General features: G+C 51.1%; 2 protein-coding genes across 2 annotated transcripts in view; one reads left to right on the top strand and one right to left on the bottom strand.

Annotated features, from left to right (window-relative positions):
• Window positions 1-10,666: 10,666 nt before the first annotated feature.
• The window catches only part of Pi4ka (phosphatidylinositol 4-kinase alpha), a 137,422-nt gene continuing 133,594 nt past the window's right edge, over window positions 10,667-14,494 (bottom strand). Inside the window, exon 56 of the transcript XR_004769993.1 lies at window positions 10,667-13,536. The gene's annotated coding sequence lies outside the window, so the exon portion shown is untranslated. The remainder of the gene's footprint in view (window positions 13,537-14,494) is intronic.
• On the top strand, window positions 11,559-13,470 carry Tmem191c (transmembrane protein 191C). The gene is made up of 10 exons (XM_027413205.2): window positions 11,559-11,735; window positions 11,911-12,034; window positions 12,118-12,168; window positions 12,243-12,320; window positions 12,468-12,524; window positions 12,606-12,665; window positions 12,792-12,856; window positions 12,935-13,007; window positions 13,142-13,182; window positions 13,263-13,470. The coding sequence occupies exons 1-10, from the start codon at window positions 11,581-11,583 to the stop codon at window positions 13,468-13,470; spliced, it is 912 nt and encodes a 303-aa protein (XP_027269006.1). The 5' UTR covers window positions 11,559-11,580.

Here is a 14,494-nt window from a genome sequence, read left to right as displayed (position 1 = left end):
GTGTGGTATCTGTCTTGTGGCTGTACCCTACAGCAAAGTGACAAGTCTTAGGAGAGCAGGCTGAACTGATGGCAGGGATGGCCTTTTGATGTGAGCATGGTCGGAACAATACTGGCTCACATTAGTTGAGGCTGTCCAGAAAGCAGACTTGGTGGAGAAGCTGGGCTGAGGTGTGACCAGTACCCAGGAGCACAGTTGTAACTAAAGGGCTGGGCAAGCCGGGCGTTGGTGGCAGGCAGAGGCAGGCGGATCTCTGAGTTTGAGACCAGCCTGGTCTACAAGAGCTAGATCCAGGAGAGCCTCCAAAGCCACAGGGAAACCCTGTCCCTAAAAACCAAAAAAAAAAAAAAAAAAGAGAGAGAGAGAAAGGGCTGGGCAAGATGAGGGCCCTTTCCATGGGCGATTTCCAGAACTAGTGCTGCTGGCCTGACTCTTGGTAGGCTCAAAGTGGATTCTTTCTCTCTTTCCTTCTTCCTTCCTTCCTTCCTTCCTTCCTTCCTTCCTTCCTTCCTTTCTCTTTCTTTTTTTTTCTTTCTTTTTTTTCCGAGACAGGGTTTCTCTGTATTGCTTTGGAGGTTATCCTGGAACTCACTCTGGAGACCAGGCTGACCTCGAACTCAAATCCACCTGCCTCTGCCTCCTGAGTGCTGGAATTAAAGGCATGTGCCACCAACTCTCTGCTCCAAGTGGATTCCTAAGGGCTGGTGGTGGTGTGGCCAAGCAATTTTCCCAGCATGTGCTAGGACACTAGGTTCAAACTCCCCTGTGTACACTTACAAGATGAGATGACTTAAAAAATAGGCTCATGAACATTAAAAACCTGACTCTTGCTCAAGACTGAGATTAAAGGCATTGGCCCCCACAACAAGCTAAGTCTATTTTTTATGTGTTTGTCTACTTAACTGTGTTATTGGTGTCCTCAGACCCCCCTGGAACTGGAGTAGATGGATGGTTGTGGGCTGCCATGTGAATGCTGGGGAACAAACCCTGGGTCCTCTGAAGAACAGCCAGTGAGCATCCTCTCTCCCTCAAATTCCTGAAGATGGTACAATGCTGTGGTCCAGCTCACTGGGGTATCCTTAACACCTGCCTGTCTCTGGTGATGAAAGTCTAGTTCCTGCTGGGTGTGCTGCATGCCTTTTAGTCCAGCACTCAGGAGGCAGGTGGATCTCGTGAGTTTGAGATCAGCCTGGTCTACAGAGTTCCAGGACAGTCAGAAACTTTTTTTTTTTTTTTTTAATTATGGGGTTGGAGAGCTAGCTCAGAGCACTGGCTGCTCTTCCAGGGACCCAGGTTCAATTCCCAGCACTCACATGGCAGCTAAAAACTATAATTCCAGTTTCAGGGTGTCTACCTGTGAGGAACCTTTTGTGGGGGACCTTGGCTGATTCCATGGCAGGTGAGGGTGACCAAGGTGGGGGACATGCACAACTACCCTCATAGAGACAGGTGCAGGGAAAACCCGAATGCAGGTAAAATAGGAATAAATCATTTTTAAAACTTAAAAAAGAAAGTCTAAATTTCTTCTGTGTGTTTCCTTGTTTCTGTGAGTGTCTGGGTATGCATGTGGAGTCTGGGCCTTTGTGTACAATAGTTAAGCACTACTGGATGAATTATATGTATCCTAGCTCCTATACCTGGTTTATTTTAAATTCCCATGGAAGTATTTCTTCCTTTCTCTTCCCTCCCACCCCCCTCTGTTCTTGAGGTACTATCTCACCTCTGCCCTGTAACTCAAATCCTCCTGCCTCTTGCTCCCCATTGTTGGGATTTAATGATTAGTCCCAATGTCTGTTTTATGTATATGAGTGCTCTGTTATGTGCGTAAACTCTATCTTGCATGCCAGAAGAAAGGGGTCGAATCCCATTACAGGTGGTTGTGAGCCACCAACCATTGTGGTCGCTGGGAATTAAACTCAGGACCTCTGGAAGATCAGCAAGGTTTTTGTTTGCTTTTTTTTTTTTAATGGAGAATTTAAAACAAGTTTAATTTATAGCTGAAAGTAAATTGGATTTGTCTATTTAAGATACCTGAAAATTCGTTTTTCTCCATTTTAAAATTTTATTTCATTTTACATTCCAACCACAGTTCTTTCTCCCCACCCCCATCCAGTGCTCTTAATCTCTGAGCCATCACTCTAGCCCTGAAAATTAAATTTTGATGACCAGCTCAGCTATCCCTTGCATGGCTTAAAGGCGTTCCCATCGCTCAAAACCCTGTCTTAGCTGGTTTCCTTCTGGGTTCCCTTTACAGTTTTCTTTTGCAGTGCTGGAGATGAATGTACAGCATGGTATCCGGGGCGCCGATCAAACCCTGAGCTGTGCTCAGTCCCGGTGCTCCGAGTTGGAAACATCTCTTTCCCAGAGCTGTGGAAGAGGCTTTTGACAGCTCTGGCTCCTAAGGGGACTACTTAGTGGGGTGGATGGCTCAAGCCTTCAGGACAGGCTAGTTTCCATTTACAGCATCAGCACCTAAGCTGCAGTAAAGATCTGGCCACAGTGTTATCTGGAAACAGGAAGGAGCCAGGATGAAAGAAGCAGTCTTGCCTCGTGAGTGGGACTGTGCTTGTGATGAGGAACCCTTTCTATGTCGAGACTCACTGTGTAACCAGGCTGGCCTGAAAGAGCTGGCTGCTCCTGAGTTCTGGTGTTAAAGGTTTGTGCCAACATACCTGGCATCCTCTTCTTAAGGTCTCATGTCACCCAGGCTAGCACTCTGGAAAGAAGTACGGGGAAAACAAGAGTCTGCGTCCTCTGCAGGAACAACAAGTGTTCTTAACCTCTGAGCAAGCTCCCCAGCCATGAAACTTGCTCTTTTGTTTAGTTTTGTTTTTTGAAACAGGGTTTCTCTGTGTAGCCCTCGCTGTCCTGTAACTTGCTCTGTAGACCAGGCTGGCCTTACAGAGATCCACCCTACCTCTTCCTCCTGAGCGCTGGGACTGAAGACATGCACCATTTCTGGCTTCAAAACTTGCTTTTTAATATGTGTGAGGTGTGTGAGTGCGTGTGCCATATGTGTGGGGACAGCCTTGCGTGTTAGCCTCAACTTCTATGTTGTTGGAGGCAATATCTTCGTCTTTATTTATTTAGTAGCTTCTAGGGATTCCTCCCAGTTTCCCACAGGAGCCCTGGGACTTGAGACAAACGCTTTATGTGGGTTCTGGGGGTTTGGACTTGAGTCTTCACACTTCACATTTCCCTAACCCCAAAGGGAACTTTTTTCTTTCTTTCTTTTTTTTTTAATTCAAGTTAGGGAACAAGCTTGTTTCACATGTAAGTCCCTTCTCCCTCTCCCTCCCCTCACCCCTATCCCTCCTCCCCCACCTCCTACCTACCCCCTACCCCATCCACCCACCACTCCCCAGGCAGGGTAGGGCCCTCAATGGGGCCTCTGCAAAGTCCACCAAATCTTCCTGTGCTGGGCCTGGGCCCTTCCCCATGTCCAAAGGGAACTTTTGATGTCTTATTCTCAGCATGTGCTGCAAACCAGGTAGGTGGTGGTGGTACCACCTACAGATGGTTAACATTGACTATCTGTAATGGTGGCTGCCCCCTTCACAGGCTGTTAGGTCATGTGTGGTCGTCTGTACTGGTTATTTTCTAGGATCTGAATAGGAATGTATGGCCTGGGCCACTGGAGGTCTGTGAGCCTGAGGGAGGCAGGAGCCAACTGGAGTCAACAAGGCTCTCCCCTAGACCAGGGAGCTCACTGGAGTCTCTGGAGGGAGTGGAGCTTGGTTGTGTGGTGGGACTGAGCAAGGGCAGATTCAGGCTCAGGGACCAGCTGAATGCTGACCTATAAAAACCAGACAAGCTGGGAGTGGAGGCGGAGGGGGAGTGCTGGTTCTTCTGGATAGGGTAGGAATACAGAAGGCACCGTTCTGTGTGCATGAGCCTGGCCTTGGGGTCATAGTCCCTGAAGATACAGAAATCTTGGGAACCTCGAGTGATGCTGAGAGTTCTACTCTGGCACTGGCACAGCTGCTGGGCAGCAAATTTAAAAACTAGCCCCATTTAATTTTGAAGTTAATCTATTAATTTCAGTTCTGTTCTTTCTGAGCACAGGTAATAAATCTGATCACCCCAAGGGTGTCCCTGGTGTAGCATTCAGAGCCATCATTGTTGGCTTCTGTGTCAGGAAGTGGTATATACAATCTATTCCAGAGGAGCCCAGGACACTTGCTCCTTCTCTGCTTGCTCTTCCTGCTGGATGGACAGCTGGTCTGAAAGATAAAAGCAACTCTGAATTACACAAAAGCTGCCACCCAGCCTCCTGTACAAGGCTCTTGAGTATAGTCTTCACAGTGAATTCTCTACCTTAACCAGTGCTATTGAGTCAGCAAATGTCTTAGGGTTATGTTGCTGTGAAGAGACACCATGACCCTGGCAGGCAACTCTTATGAAGAAAAACATTTAATTGGGGCTGGTTTAGTCCATCATCGTCATGGCAGAAGCAAGGCAGGTGCTGGAGAGGTACCTGAGAGTTCTACATTTTGATCCACAGGCAATAGGAAGTGAACTCTCCCTTTGTGGGTGTAGCTTGAACACAGGAGATTTCAAGGCCCACCCCTACAGTGACACTTCCTGCTACGAGATCAAATAGTGCCACTCCCTATAGGCCAAGCATTCAAACACATGAATCTATGGGAGCCATAGCTATTCAAACCACCACAACAAGCAGCCTGAGGCTCAATGTGGTTTGAGCTGTGCTTACCTCTTTTATAATACATTTGGTCTGCCTGGTGGTAGTGGCCTTTAATCCCAGCACTTGGGAGGCAGAGGCAGATGGATCTCTGGAGTTCGAGGCCCAGCCTGGTCTACAGAGTTAGTTCCAGGACAACTAGGGCTTATTACACAGAGACACCCTTGTCTTGATAAAACAAAACCACTTAGCAGCTTGGAAGATTTACCTGTATGTAGAATGTACACATATCTCTGAACAATGCACCTGGCAACCTTTTAGCAACCTAGGACCCTTCCAACAATAGGTTTCCCCTTATATGACCACCAAACTTAGATTCTATGCTGTATGTTGGTCAAGGTGTTTTGTTGTTGAGACAGGCTGACCTGGACCTCCTTGTGTAGACCTGCTGCCTGCGGGGATTACAGGCACGTCTGCCCCATACTTTATGTCCAGGCATGAAAGGAGGGAGGTCAATTGGCCTGAACTCGTTTTGAGTTCATGTGCACTATGGCAGATTGTGTCCTTAAAGTGAACTTTTAGAGGCAATTATCTTATTTAACACCTTAGGCCCAAGTACAGTTGTATAAGATGCTTTATGGGAAGGTACATGTATAACAAGAAATGAATATATAACTCAACCTGTCAATCAAAATAGAGAACCACCCAAACCATGCCCCATAGCAACTAGCCCCACGGTTTAGACCCCATCAGCATCCACGTCCTTGTCCATGACCTTCACACATCCAGCCTTGACCTTCAGACTCCACTTTCTCTGTGAAAGTGTTTGTGCCATTTTCCTTAAATTCATTCTTCGTAAGCCACTGAGACCCTGACCACCCATAACAGGATGAAGTCTTCAGTGTCACTTTAGTACTAAGTTGCCCCTTAGATAGATGTAGGTACAGTGGATTGGTATCCCAGGGAAAGAGCATTGCATGCAAGCATTGGAGCAGTCTCTGAGCTTGAGGCCAGCCTGGTCTACAGAGCAACTTCCAGGACAGCAGACAAAGCTGCACAGAGAAACTAGAAAACAAATGAAAGGCCAGACGTTGGTGGTGCATGCCTTTAATCCCAGCACTCGGGAGGCAGAGGCAGGCAGATCGCTGTGAGTTCGAGGCCAGCCTGGTCTCCAGAGCGAGTGCCAGGATAGGCTCCGAAGCTACACAGAGAAACCCTGTCTCGGAAAAAAAAAAAAAAAAAAAAAAAAAAAAAAAAGGAAAGGAAAGAATGGGGTAGTTATCTGGCATTTGCTAGAATTTTGAGTGGTGTATGGGGCAGAGACCAGGCACCAGCTGACTCAATGAAGGACCTTAAAAGTCAAGCCACAGGGTGATGAGATGGCTTCATGGATGTAGGGACTTGCACAACCTGAGCTTGACCCATGGGCCTCACATAATGGAGAGAACAGATTGCCTGCAAGTTCTTTGACCTGCGTGCTGTGAAGTATACACACACACACACACACACACACACACACACACACACACACACACTGTAAAAACTCACTGTCAAGTGCAGACAAGTTTCTGTTTCCCTGGTCCTATAGCTGCCTTTAAACCTGCCTTCAGTCAGGCTTGACTTTGGTAATGAAAGTGTCAAGTGTACCTTCCTGCCATCATCATCAAAGACCCTGCCCACAGACATTTATTTTGATGGCAAATGAAGCCACCACATGGCTGAAGTGACCACTATAGGGCAGGTCTGGGATTCAGTATGGACAGATGTGGCCCAGGATCCAGGGCACAGGAATTTGGGTAGTGTATCCGGACATATAACAGATACCAACTGCTGGCCCCTGGCCTACACCTACAGTGGGATTCGTTAGGTGTGGTGTGGGTGCTAACGAAGCAGGTCAGGTGTCCAGACTCCTCCCTTTTCTCCCCAGCGCACCATCAACAATCCATGTCTCACCTCGATGGCCTACTCACCAGGTGAGGGCCAAGACATATCATTCAGATAGCGCCAGGGAGAAGACTGTAACCAGCTCTAGCATCTTTGGTATGAATGGGAATGCTACTGAGAGATGGATGTAAAGTGGAAAGAAGTCATGGCTGCTTGATGGACCCCCACCCCCACCCCCCCCACCCCCTGCCTGCCATGATCCCAGTGGCCCAGTGGGCTTACAGATGCCCAGATGTGTCAGAGTGTCAGAGTTAGGGGCAGCAAACGGAAGAAGGGGAATCCTGGTAAGTTGGTGGATTTGGCTGTGGAATCTTGAGGCCATATCTACCTGGCTTTGGAATACCAGCTTCTCCCCCCAGGAGCCAGTGTCCTTGGTCACCAGGCCAGCTTTCTGTAGCAAAACTCTGTACAAACAATACCTTCTTACGTTCTGGACACTGTCCTGAGTTCCAGTGGCTGCCTACTGCTGAGCACCAAGGACACAGTGACCACATCGGGCAGGGTGGGTTGTTATTTGGGTGCTGGGATGCTGTAAAGGCACAGTGTCCTTGCAGGTACATGCCTAAGGAGCAGCAGGTGGCAGGGTTCTGTGCCTTGGAGCCCAGTGAGCACTGACTTGAACTTGGGTTTTGTGAAGTCACAGCCATGGAGGGTTTCTGGAAGGTTATTAGGGAGGTGACAAGGGAAGCAGACCTTGGGGAGTTTGGAGTGATCTGGTCTGAAGCTGCGGCAATGGGGGTGGCAACCAGTGAGTGGCACAAGGCAGCTAGTGCTGTCCTCCAGACCATGTCCCCAACCTCCTTGTTCATGGGGCCAAATGGAGCTCCCAAGTCATACTGGGCTGAGGCAGGGGGCTTCCCACCATAGTGGAGAAGTCTGGGGGATAGGTCTATAGTTTGCACTAGGAACTGGGGACATGAGGCTGGGGGCATCAGAACAGGACCAGCAAAGGGAGAGGACTGTTCAGGGTCTGCAGAAGCTGCCCAGGGGCACCCTAGTGGAGCTGAACAGTGAAGTGGACAGGTCAAAATGTTATAGAGGAGAGATCATTTTGGACCTTGGGTGAGGGGTGGAGAAGGCATGAGAGAGCCCTGAGGAAATGTCCAGAGAGCAAATTGGTGAGTGTCCCTTTAGGAGGGCCAACATTGACCATTTCCCTGGCAACTACAGCCTTGTACATAGTACCCATTGGAGCACTGACCCCCTTCCCAGGCAGGAGATGGTCCCTAGCCTGGTAGCAGGGAGAAACCCTCAGATCAGGAATATCCTTCACCCTCCCCAGGTGAGCCTGTCTGCAGCCAGGAAAAGGCCAAGATTCCCAAGCTGTAGACAGAGGTCAGCCTGCCAAGTCCTTAGTGAGCTGCTGTCATTTTGTATAGCCTTTGTCAAGGGAGGTGGGGACAAGGTGCCACTTCTGTCACAGCAGCCCAGCTCTGCCTCTGCCTACAAGTGCTGGGATTAAAGCTGTGTGCTACCACCACCCCCATACTTGAGGTTCTACTAAACATTTTTGGGGGCTGGTGAGACAGCTCAGCAGTTATTAACCCTTTCCCTGAAGAGTTGGTTGGATTCCCAGCACCCACAGCTCAAAACAATCTGTAACTCATTTTTAAGATCTGATGCCTTCTTCTGGCCTCCACAGTCACTGCATGCACACGGTGCATGGACATGCTGGTAAAACACCCATACACATAAAGAATAAAATGAGACTTATTATTTTGTGTGTCTTTGGTGTTGGGGGGTGGCACACTTGTGCCATGGCCTCCATGTGTAGAGGTCAGAGGACAGCCCTTCAGAGTTCTTTCCTGCGGGTCTATAAATTGAACTCAGTTTACTAGACTTGTCTGCTGAGCATGTCACTAGCCTAAGATATTACAGACTTTAAGCATGAGGGGTAAGAGATGGCAAGATGCTCAGAAGAAACGGTTCACCCAGAGCATAGGTGTGGGCTCCTCAAGGAAGCGAGATAGCCAAGTGTGGATGTGGGGGTCTCTTGTGGGAAGTTTTCCTTGGGAGAGGTGAACAAACTATTGTCTTCTGACCCCAGATAGGAAAACTGATGACCAAAGAATATATGGATACATTCCACCAAAGCCCAACATGGTGAAGCAGTTGGTGACAATGTGTTTCTTTGGGCTACCTACAGGGAGCTGTAAACCTGCACACAGCCTCCGGGCTGCTCAACACTGGGGAGGGTCTCTTCAAGGAAGTGGAGTTAGTCTGAACTTCCAGGCAGTGAGGCTGGTCTCCTGTGACCTTGAGGAAGGAGGTGTCTGATGCCTTTGCTCAGCCTCAGGTACTTCCTGAGTCTTAACAGCTTCACTTTAGACTTTGAATCTTGAGGCACCTCTCTGAGGAAACTGCTATACAATGGCTTTTAAAGGCAGATTCAAATGTTCTTTATGATGGTCACAGGTAGGATTTGAGCTGTTGTCTTCAAAGGTTGGCCAAGGAGCCTAGGTCTGAGATCACAGGGAGCTTTCAGAGGGTTATTTAATAGGATCACTGCTGATAAGACAGGGATGCAGAGTTACCAGAGATACTGAGTCTTGGAAGTGCATGCCCTTGTGCATGTGTGTGTGAGTGTGCCAGTGTGTGTGTTCACACATGTGTGTGCATGTGTGTGTTTGAACGTGCAAGTGTGTGTGTGTGTGTGTGTGTGTGTGTGTATGTGGTGATGCCCTAAGTGAGGTCACACACATTTAGGCATTAAGCAGAGTGGCAGAGTGCGTTGTCATGTTAGCATCCTGTGTCTGTGTGTCTGTAAACAAGTGGCTCATTACATCTGACACAGCAAATGTTGACCCTGGTGGGAGGCTCCAGGATGGGGGCGGGACTCCTATCCTTTCCCATGTCCTAATTTTGTTTCTCTATCTTGCCTCAACTTTTACCTTTCTAACATAGCATGGTGTTTTTCTTCTGCCAATTTTTAGCCAGGGATGGGGGTACAAGCCTTTGGACTCAAAAACAAGATTGCCACAACTTGGAGGCCAATCTGGGCTACAGACTAGCGAGGGCTCCTTAGCAAGAACCTTCCTCCTCCTCATTATTAAAGCAGCAGTTGACCACAAGAAAAGGCCAACACAGATGTGCCATCTATGGTCTCGGCACTTGGGCAGTGAGAGGGAGAGTAAGGAGGCCCAGCTCATCCTTGGCTACACAGTTGAGTTTCAGGCCAGTCTGAGCTACATGACACCCTGTATCAAAGGGAATAAAAGGGAACAAAATCAAACAAAGGACGAGCTGGCCCTAGACTGGTAAAGCTGAGTAGCTGCAGGTGTGCTTGTGCGGTGGCCAACAAAGGGAGCTGCTCAGAGGCAGAGGGGGAAGAAAGGCCTCGGAGGGCAGGCGATGGCTGATGAGGCGTCTGGTGGGAACAGCTGCTGGAGAAGAAGAAGCATTCTCAGAGGGAAAGACTCACCAGTCATCGAGCCTCTGTCTCTGCCCCCAGTTCAGCAAATACAAAAACCGAGTGTTCACACACCCTGTTCCAAATGCCTAGGCCAGACAGGTTTCAAAGACTTGGAGTTTTGAACTATTTGTATAGACATGACCACACAGCACCCTAACTTGGGAATCTGAAATGTGCTGACGGTATCTGAGAGCTATGGATGTCTAGGTCAGGCACATTTTGGCAGCAAGGGGAGTTCCAGGTTAGCCAGAGCTAACTGACACAGTCTGTTCTTTAAATAAGTGTGTGTATGTGTGTGTGTGTGTGTGTGTGTGTGTGTGTGTGTGTGTGTGTAATACTGGAGTTTTGAACCTAACACCTTGTATATGCAAGGATTCTTCGGACCAAGTTGTATCCCAAACACACTAAAAAAAAAAAAAAGTCTATTCATTGTTGTTTTTGTTTGTTTGTTTGAGACATGGCCTATGTAGTCCAGACTGGCTTCAAAACGTCACAGGCTTCAGTTAGAGCTCTTTGCTACTCTTCCAGAGACCTTGAACTTAGTTCCCAGTACTAGGCTCACATAGGTGGCTCACAACTGTCTGAAACTCCAGCTCCAAAGGATCAGAGGGCCTCCTAAGGCAGCTGCACACACGTGGTACATACCAACACACAAACATATGCACAACTGAAAACAAATTGTAGAATACATTTATTGAACCGAGTGTGATGGTGCACACCTGTAATCCAGTACCAGGGAGACGGAGGCAGGGGATAGGCCTGAGTTCAAGGCCAGGCTCTGTGCTAACAGAGCACCCACATCACAAAACACCATTATTCCCTTCCTACCCAGACCACCCAACAAGCCCAATCAGTTGGGTTTTCTAGAGCTAAAGTCAAGGAGGCAAAGAGAATGCCATGGCATTCTAGCGCCACAGATGCACCCCTCAGTCACTGCTTAGTGTCCTGTCACCCGGCACTCAGCAAGGCACAAAAGTCCATCCACAGAGACCACATCAAAGTCATCATGGTTGCAACATATGGGAGAGAAAATTAAGGAACTTAATTTCAAACATTTTTCTCAAAAATTCTAGTGTTCCCCTGCTTGGTCACTCAGAATGTAAGGTGAGTTACAACTGACTTATCCTGTAAGTACAGTTACTGTGCTAGTTCAGTCTTGCTTCTTGCTATATAGCTGTGCTGACCTTGAGCGCTAGGCGATCGGTCCTGTTGCCTTAATCTCTGGATTTCTGGGATTACAGACTTGAACCGTCAAGTCCGGTCTTTTACTTTTATTAATTTTTTATCAATCCGATTGAGAATCGATATTTTTGTTGTGGTTTTTGAGACAGGTTCGCAGGTAACCTTGACTAGCCTCAAATTCGATGTGTAGCAAAAGATGACCTTGAACTTCCGACCTTCATGTCCCCACACCCCAGGAGATAGGATTCTAGAGGGGCCACCTGCTTTGATGAAATTTGTAGACCTGAATTGATCGGGCGTGACCCCTGTCGGGTCGGGCTCTGGCGCCCCCCGCTGCCCATTGTGACGCGGGGCCAGCGGATAGTCCAGGCGGCGGAGGTCCGGGGAGAGTGCTGGAGCTATGATTGAGCCGCAGGAGCAGCTGCTGCAGCTGCAGAAGGACAACCGCGATGGCCGTCTGCGGAAGCAGGAGCTAGAAGAGCTGGTGCGTGGGTTGGAGGCCGAGAGCGAGAGCCTCACCGGGCGCCTGGACGAGCTGCGCGAGCGCGAGCGCAGGTGCGAGGGCACCGAGGCCCCAGGGCGGGCTTGTGGCAGTCTCGAGACTCTGGGCAGTGGGACCTCGGTCTGGAACTCTCGGGCTGGCGGCTGGGCCTTCCCGGAGGAGCCTGGGTCCTAGTTTCATCCCTGGTCTGTGTGTCTCTCCCCCCCCCCCCCCGCCCCGGCCGCGCAGCCTGCAGCGGAGACGAAGCCAAGCGTCGCGGGCTATCCGAGGGGAGGCGCGCGAGGCGGCGCGGGAGCGCGCGGAGCGGGCTCGTGGACTGCTGGAGGCCGCGGAGCAGCACCGGCTGGACCTGGTGAGGGCAAGGGCAAGAGGCAGGGCTCGGGGTGGCGAGGCTGGGGAACAGGCCTAGACAGCCCGGACCCCGTCCGTCCGCAGGAGCAACACAATCGGAAGCTGCAGGAAGAGTGGGAGGAGCTGTCCAGCCAGGTACGTACTGAGAGTCAGGCCACACCCTCGCCCCCAAGTCCCATAAGCCAGTCACTCACGAGCTCCGTCCCCAGCTTTTCTACTATGGAGGAGAACAGCTGAGTCAACAGCGAGCAGAGCAGCAACTGGGGACTCAGCTTATGGCGCTGCAGGTACTCGGGCGGGGCCGGGGGCGGAGTATGGCTGTGGGCGGGGCGGCGCGCTTGCCTGGGTGGAGCATCAGACCCTAAGGCCCGGGACCGAGCCTTGGGGCACAGAGGTGTGCGCAGGTTCTTGACATCCTTTGGATCCTCCCGAAGAAACATCTGGAGGTGGCAGAGGCCAAATTCACCAAGCAAGCAGAAGGCCTGCGACAGGTGCGAAGGGCGCTGGGCTCTGAGGGGAGGGCTCGGGGAGGGCGTGCCCTGGCGATGCTCATCCCAGCCCCTGGCTTCTAGGGCGCGCAGCGTACAGAAGAGGCCTGGGCCAGCTTTCAGGAGCAGAGTGGAGTTCTGCAGGTGCGGCCCCATTGGTTCTGAGAGCCGATCCCTTTCGAATGCCCCGCGGCCTCAACCCTTTCTCCTCACCCCCTGACCCGCGGTGGACCGCATCCTCCGCCCTGAGTCCCTGTTGCCACCCTCCAGGAGCTACAGGGAAAGGTGATGGAGGCAGCGGCTGCGCTGGAGGCTACGCGCGGTGGCTCGGAACCGTAAGGTTTGGGACTGGGGAGGATGGTAGGGCAGCGCAAGGCCAGCCCGGGTGGCCCATCTCCGTGCGGGTTCTGCAGGTGGAACTCGCAGCCTCGTCGGGTGCAGGGCTGTGCGGGCTCACTCATGGAGGAGGTGGCCAGAGCGGACTGTGTGAGCGCGGGCCGGGGCGTGCGGGCTGGAGCTGGGACCCGCCCGCTACGGGCGACCTGTTCTCCCGGCAAGAGACAGGTCTGGAACCTGGCCGCTGCCCTGGCGCAGAGCTGGATGCGGCCCTTTCTCTGCAGGAAAAGCGGCTGTTTGGCGGTGCGGGCGCGGGGAGCATCAGGTGAGTGGTTAGCGGGGGCCCGACGGTCCGGGTTCCCGGAGCCCCCAACCCGTGTCGCACGTTCGTTGGTGGTTCTACAGGCTGTGGGCGCTGAGTGCACTGCAGACGCTGCTGCTGCTCCCGCTGGGCTTCCTGGCGCTGCCGATGCTCTACGTGGCGCTGGCGAAGCCCGACACCTCCGGCACGGGACTCCCGAGTAGTTTTGGCTCGGACGCAGTCTTCCGCCGGCTGCGCTACACGCTGTCGCCTTTGCTTGAGTTGCGCGCTCGCGGACTGCTGCCTGCCTAGAGCGCATCATGCTGGCTTCGGCCGCCTGCACCTCTGTCTCCTTTGTGGTTTCTGGAGTGTGTCTGCCTGTGTGAAAAGGGCAGGGGTGGAGCTTGTGTGTTCCTTGTCACCTGGGCGTAGCGGGGCTGCTCGGATGCCCAGGCTGTTCTTTGTCACAGCCCTGGCTACTGAGCCCCAGCCCTATCCCCTAAGGAGTCATTTGCTACTGGGAGCCTGAGCTTTGGGCAGGGTGCTGGCCTGCCCGTTCCACTCTGAGGTGTGAGGATTATTTTCCTCGGATACGCAGTTACCCTAGATCCACCAGCAACACTAGGGTTCCCTCTGGGCAGGTTTGAATTCGCTAACCCCAAACTTCCTCACAGCATGTGAGCACACTGACTGTGTGTGCTTACCATTGTGGGCTTCGTGGGGAACATGCTAGTATATGAGCAATGTCCTGTTTAGTGGAAATGAATCTGGGTCGAATTTTGATCCTGCACATATAAGCTCTAGACTACTTATTTGGAGTCGGGTGTCTCATGGTAGGCCACCCCAGCTTTGAACTCACAATATAGCTGAGTGATCTTGAACTATTCCTGCCTCCACCTCCTGACTGTTTGGCCTGTAGGTATGAGCCACCAGGTGTGGTTTATTCTGTTCTGGGGATTGAACTAACCATTTGTGAATGCTGAGCTATAACCACAACAATTGCAGCTTTTCTAGTAAGTTTATTAGCGACTCGCTTAGTGGCCTAACAAAATGGTCTATAAAGACGAACACAGAGAAAGCACCTGCTGTGGTTAAGGTCAATGGTATCCAGCAGTCTATTAGTTCTACCCACTGGAGTCTCCAGCTCCCTGGACGGGTGATGGCTGTCTTGCAAGCATAAGGACCGGAGTTTGATCCCAAGAACCCATGAATAAATGCTATGTGGTGAGGGTGTCAGTGACTCCAGTGCTGTGAGGGGATAGAGTTAGGGGCATGCCAGAGCTCCAGCCAATGGGAGACTGTCCCAGGTAACTAGTTGGGGGCTGGAGAGATGGTT

The sequence above is a fragment of the Cricetulus griseus genome, chromosome 4 (genome assembly GCF_003668045.3).
Source record: "Cricetulus griseus strain 17A/GY chromosome 4, alternate assembly CriGri-PICRH-1.0, whole genome shotgun sequence".
NCBI classification, from domain to species: domain Eukaryota; kingdom Metazoa; phylum Chordata; class Mammalia; order Rodentia; family Cricetidae; genus Cricetulus; species Cricetulus griseus.
The sequence above is the reverse complement of the archived record's forward strand: the minus strand, read 5'-3'. Positions and strand labels throughout refer to the sequence as shown.

What these genes read in the sequence shown, in the direction of transcription:
- Tmem191c (XM_027413205.2), top strand. Translation starts at nt 11,581, where the DNA reads ATGATTGAGCCGCAGGAGCAGCTGCTGCAGCTGCAGAAGGACAACCGC. An exon ending in ACGCGCGGTGGCTCGGAACC is followed by an intron (nt 12,857 to 12,934) that starts GTAAGGTTTGGG and finishes CGGGTTCTGCAG; the next exon opens with GTGGAACTCGCAGCCTCGTC. An exon ending in GCGGGCGCGGGGAGCATCAG is followed by an intron (nt 13,183 to 13,262) that starts GTGAGTGGTTAG and finishes GTGGTTCTACAG; the next exon opens with GCTGTGGGCGCTGAGTGCAC.